Source organism: Rosa rugosa, chromosome 4 (genome assembly GCF_958449725.1).
Source record: "Rosa rugosa chromosome 4, drRosRugo1.1, whole genome shotgun sequence".
NCBI classification, from domain to species: domain Eukaryota; kingdom Viridiplantae; phylum Streptophyta; class Magnoliopsida; order Rosales; family Rosaceae; genus Rosa; species Rosa rugosa.
In genome coordinates, this window is record NC_084823.1 from 45,280,325 (window position 1) to 45,286,427 (window position 6,103).

Below are 6,103 nucleotides of genomic sequence, written 5' to 3' on the forward strand. Positions count from 1 at the left end.
CATAGAGAGTAGTAAAAGCCACCGTCCATAACTCCTTTAATTGAGCACTACGTCCAGCATGAAGACCACAATTGTAGACATCTAATATTGAATTAGGCAAAGCTCACAATTCAAATTTATTCAACAAAAAATGCCACATTGCTTATGCAAAAGAGCAATTCAAAAAAATATGCTCTACAGACTACAGACTCCACATTCTTGCGACAAAGACCACTTCTGGATGCAAGAGCAATACCCCTCCTTTGCAATAAATCATCTGAAAGAACACGGCCATTATGTAAGACCCGCCATGTTAACAAATGAATTTCGATCAAATAAACTTATCCCATGAAGCAAAAGGAGCATGCGGTCTTAAAATTTGAAAAGAAGCCTTTGCAGTAAGCTCACCTGACGATGATGCAGACCAAACAAGAAGCGTACACCAGAATTCAATCACGTACATTGACTAGTAAAGAAGCAACCTCATGTTCCACGATCCAACAAAGTATGCAAACTATGGCTACTCGAAAAAAAAACTACTAAAGGGATAGGCGGGAGTGTCCTACCTCAGTCACTGTCATTCTCCTCGTATAAATATTGGACCTAGAATCAAAGCCCAAATTGAACCAAGATTTGCTGGTGGAACTTCCGATGGGCGACCCTACTCAGTTGTCATGATCACGCACACATACAAACCACCCAACAATAAACAGTAAGAGACGGAGAAGGAGTTGATATGGAAAACGGACTAGCAAAATTGAAACTGATATGGTCACTACGGAGAAGACACCAATTGACTAAATCCCTATTTAAATGTCGCCATGCTATCATAACACTGAAATCATTTCTCCAGCTTGAAGTACGGTTACAGACTTGCAACCCATGTACGGTTTTTTTTTTTTTTTTTTTTTTTTTTTATATATATATTCAAGGTCATAACATTACTTGCGCTCAAACCAAGGGGACAAAACTCATGCCATTTCCAGAGGGGAAAAACTCACCATTTGATACATTTGTATTGTAGTTTCATGACCTACCGCCATTTGATGGAAGCTATTGTCGGATATTCTCCATATCAAAGTCGGAATATGGGTCTTATGGGCGGTTTAGGGAAACATGGAACAATCAGAAAAACTTCTTTTCTATTAGGTACACTTTCTCTGTGGTATTCCACTCCTTGCTTGCTTTTTTCCTTCTTCTTTTTTCGGGTTCCGTATGGCAGGATGTTTTATATGTTTCGGATCTATCTAGATACTTTTGAAGGACACCACTAATGTTAGAAGCTGATGATAAACATCTCAGTTTCTTGCAGACAAATGACCCTGAACCTGCAGCCTCACCACGGTGTTTAGGTACATCGAATTTCCATAACCAGAACTGAAGATCTTAGACGCTTCTTTACAGATAACTAGTGAGTGGTTTGAGAACATAGGTCAGTTCCTAAACCCTAAAAAACAAATTCTGTTGGCCTCACTCTTGTTGACAACAATTTTCAGGGTTACTGAATTCTACAATAGAAAATTAAATCACGGAATCACCGTTTCAGAGTTCGCACAAACGGATTCTGATAAAAGAAAACATCTGCTGTCGGCAAATGGGTTCAGATATTCCAAAAGAGAAACTATAAAGCAGAAATGTGGGTCAAATATAAACGCCCACAGACACTATCAATTAGGAGTCCGCTACCATTATTTATGTCACATGTCACCAATCACTCCTGTCTAGTTCTATTGTAAACTTATATCACAGAGTAAAACACTGACATTAACATCCAAAAGTTGACTTCAATGTGATTTTTCACCATCCATACTTGAATGCGCAGCTTCTGAGCTTCAATTCCAGGTACCATGTACAAAAAACATCCTTAGACCTGGCTCAGTCATCATCTAAGTACTTTCTCCAATCTAAAAACCCAAAATTTGTCTGTAAGTCGAAGCCATTGTGGCATTAGTTGGCGCGCATACTCCGTTAACTCACACCCGGCTGTATCATAGGGAAGAAAGACCAATTCTTTGATTGCCCATTCTCGTTCGAAACAACCTTCTCATTCGCCCACCAGTCAGTGCTGATAGTAGAGGTGCCAGAATCTCCTCCATCTGCATTGTCGAAATTGAATTCCTTAGCAGAACCAAGTGTGATGGATCGCTCCTTCTGATGCCGGTGGAATGCCTCCTCCCCATCTCCTCCTACAGCCTTTTCTGATGATTCATTGGATGTGTCAACAACAGGGCACTCATGACTACTACTCACTTCTTGACTAGGACCTTCTTCTCCTTCAGCCTTTTTTGTACTTTGTAGAGATGTTGATACAGCTTCAGCTAATGCTACTGGCTTCTTGTCCACACATCTTACAACTTCTTCATCACTTAACTCAAACGAGACTCTATGACCAATGGAAACATCATCATTTCTGCGTCGACTGTTCGATCCTGCATTTAATACACCTTCAGGGGTATGCGGTTTTAGAGTAAAACCATCGGAAGATGTAGACTTTGCAGCATCAGGAGTCACAGAACCAGAACATAGTCTTGAACCCCAATCACGGGTGAAGAGAATATCAAGGTTCAAGAGTTTAGGAGCTTCACCTGTTCGGAACTCCAGGAAGTGACGACCACCAGAAGCAAACTCACTGTCAAGGAAAGGAGAAGAAGTACCAGAGCCTGAGATACCTGAGCTTGGTGATATAAGCTGACCAACTGGGCTTCCAGGGTACAGTTGGTAAGACTGAAATTCATAGTGAGATAATGGGTATCTCTGACCACCTTCACCATTCCTAAAGTTAGGATCAAGCAGCTGAGCAAATGGAACCTCAGGTGACGAAGGTGTAGTCAAGTGAACAGACTCGGCAGGAGGAGTGAATGGAGCAGTTGATGGTTCAGTAGTAAAGGTTGAGAAAACGGGAGGTGAGACCAACTGGGTTTCGTGAGCATAAGGACCAATGGCAAATATCGATGCAGGCCCGGGGGAGTACATACTAGCAGAAATAGAAGATTTAAAACCAGCTGGTGATTGCATGGCAGAAGGAGGTTCTGACTGAAGAAACGAAGCAGGAGAGGACGGAGGTGCAACAAAGGGAAGTACAATGGAAGGTGCTTGGGTTGGATTTTCGGCTCTAGAGTCATCACCTCCGGAGGAACTTGTTTCTGGGAGAATGACAGCATGTCCAATTCTCTTCCTAGGTCTTTGAAAGCCGAAACACCAATAGACACTCCAGCCTTTGGCCCATCTTCTCTTCTGCATTTAACCAAAGCTCGTTACTATGACAGACACTTAATATCAGAAGGACAACGTACACCAATTCTCTTTGGACAGTAATCTGAGATACCAAAAGAAACTGATAATGAAAAAGATTTAAAGTCAACTACATTAGATCAGTTCAAGATGCCAAATACAAATGGTTGTCCAGTCACCACACAACAATTTCAAGTCTCAATTTAAAGTGGCCATCACTAAGCATTTGGTGTCCCCTTTTCACTTTCTACCCCAACTAGACTACCTCTATCAACAACAGAAAATGCAAGTCCACATTTTCACCTTTAACTCATCCACGCATAATTTCTTCTTCTCTTTTTCTTCAACCATAGCCTTCCCCCCCAGCAGTCAACGATTAATGATTCCATTTCAAAGCTAAGCTGAGACCTCCGGGGTTAATACCAAAGATTACTCCATTTAATTGATCCTGCCTCCCTCCACCATGACAAATTTTCCTTCTTAAGTTTCTTTCTCTCGGTCCAAAGTAAAAGCAACACCAAAAGAAAATCACTCCAGTGCTCCCAGGGAAAGTTTCTCACATTTATTAGATTCAAAAGGGGTTCATCAAGACTCAGATTTAGTTAGTCATTCAAAGCTACATACAGTTAGTTACACAAAGCAAGTCAACCATCAAAGTTTTCACTTTTACAAGCACTTCACACTTTTCCAAATCACAATTTGCCTAACATGAAGCTACAGTTGAATTAAGCACAATCCAAAATATCTCTACCCAAAAACAACAACCCACAATCAAATCAAATTCCAAAAAGCTAAGATTTACAGAACACTGTAGGATCCAAAAAAAACAAAAAAGAAAAAAAAAAAAAAAAAAAAAAAAAAAAAAAAAAAAAGGAGGAACACCCAAAATCACAACCACACCAAGATTAAAAATTAGCATGCTTGAAGTCAATGATTACCAAAAAGACCAAATCTTTGAGAAAAATTACCTGCACGGTGGCTTGAGGAACACGGCTCTCGGCCGCCGCGATCGCCGAAGCAGCTGCGTTGATAGTATCCAAAGCGTTGCTCCCACTTCTAGACTCTCCGCCGTTCACTCCTCTCACCATCATCATCATCGCCGCCGTTTCACTCCCTCACGGAAAGGAGTCGCCTTTCATCGGAATTTCGCCGGGAAAATTGAGCAGAAAACGAAAGATGCAATCTTTTTTTCTGGTTTTTTGAGAGAGAAAGATGAAGAATTTGAAGGGTTTGAGGTGGAAATGGAAAAATGAAAATCAAATCTTTGTGGGAGATTGAATTGGTGTCCGCGTGTGTTATATGAATTCTGTGTTTGTATGTATATTTATATTATTTACTATTTTGGGGTGGACTACCTTTTGGGGTCAAACACGGCAAAGCTTAAGGGTTTATAATCTCAATTATATCACACATTAAGGATTCTCAAGATTACTGAAATGCCCCCTGGTTGGGCCAACGTTTTCTTTCTTCTCATCCAAGTCATGTTTTCTCTTGTTTCTCACAATTATCGTATGTTTTGGACGGAATTCTCTACGAAATCAAGTATGTAATCAATGAAGTGGTCGAGAGATACACTCAGTTGCTTTTCAGTAATGAAAATGACAGAGTAGCATTTACGTGCTGAATGAGTTACGGTCAATAGAGAAAGTGACGTGCAGAAATAGAAGGCGTGACGTGCAGAAATACGTGTTACTATTTCGAGCTTAATGTCATAAAAGTCATCATTAGGTCTGTTTGCATCAAGTTGACATAAATGACTTTTTGTCCGATCTGAGCGATGAATGATGGTTTTTTTTATTAAAAATGTAACTATAAATAAGTACATATTTAATCATGTAAAACATAGAATTATGAAGTGAGATTTGTGTCGTTTTTGTTTTTTATTCAAGAAATGTCATATAAATTTTAGAGTATCTTCCACTCCATTTGCCACATGTAGTATGGTGACTAATGTGGGACTCTCATCAAAACAGAACATGATCTTAGTAGTAATTGCCAATTGGTGGTGGATGAGGGTGTTTTGGTCAATTCGCCGTACAACAAAGGACAATTAGTGATGGTGTTAGTTGGGGGGTTTTGATTAATATTAAGAGAGAGGGAAGAGTCTCTGTCTAACGTGGCAGTGGTGCACGTGTGGGTGGGGGAGGGGGGAGGGGGATTGGGGCCCATGCCATCCTAAGTTTTCTCGATGGCTTTTGAGTGGAGCCCACGTCCGCAACAAATTCTCCCCCTTTACCCGCCACTTTGAACTAGCTTGCACGGTTGGTACACCCCCCTCACTTACCTCCTTCCTCATTTTCTAATTCCTTCCCTAAACGAATCTTGTCTCCCTATTTCTATTTGAGTAAAAACTCCAAATGATACTTGAATTATTGTGAAATATTTTTTTTTTTTTAAATAATTGTGAAATGTTTTTTTAAGTTTTTACAATTTTTTTTTTTACTCAAAATGGTATATGAAGTATTGCGCGGTTACTAAATATAGTACCTCAGTTAACTTTTTCGTTAAAATCGCCTAGGTGACATGTACTTTTTTGGATAAAAACTTCAAATGGTACTCAAACTATTGCACAATGTATTTTTGGGTACCTGTAAATTTTTATTACCCCAAATGATACCTCAATTATTGCGCATTTACTATTTTTTTTTCATCATAATATGAAATTCATTCATGAGTAGAAGTGTTAAAAGAAAAGTGACTATTGAAAAAATGAGAGCGACTGCTCTCTCTCTTTTCCCTCTATGGCGGCGAACCCTAACACTAGGGCTTCGAACGTCAAAAATTTTGGCTCCGGTTGAGGTCTCCCCTCCTCATGGTGCCTGTTGGTCGACCTCTCTGAGATCGTGGCTCACCTCTGTTCAACCCGCTGGTTGTGGCAACTGGAATGCTTTTG

General features: G+C 40.1%; 1 protein-coding gene across 1 annotated transcript; it reads right to left on the bottom strand.

Annotated features, from left to right (window-relative positions):
• Positions 1–1,603: 1,603 nt before the first annotated feature.
• Positions 1,604–4,558, bottom strand: LOC133743818 (uncharacterized). The gene is made up of 2 exons (XM_062171853.1): positions 4,179–4,558; positions 1,604–3,213 (listed from the first exon to the last, which is right to left on the bottom strand). Exons 1-2 carry the CDS (start codon positions 4,305–4,307, stop codon positions 1,948–1,950), a joined length of 1,395 nt encoding a protein of 464 aa, XP_062027837.1. The 5' UTR covers positions 4,308–4,558; the 3' UTR covers positions 1,604–1,947.
• Positions 4,559–6,103: the final 1,545 nt, after the last annotated feature.

Excerpts from the sequence above, each read along its gene's own strand:
- LOC133743818 (XM_062171853.1), bottom strand. The coding sequence starts at position 4,307 with ATGATGATGATGGTGAGAGGAGTGAACGGCGGAGAGTCTAGAAGTGGG. Across the intron at positions 3,214-4,178 it reads TTCCTCAAGCCACCGTGCAG|AAGAGAAGATGGGCCAAAGG; the intron begins GTAATTTTTCTC and ends GGTTAAATGCAG.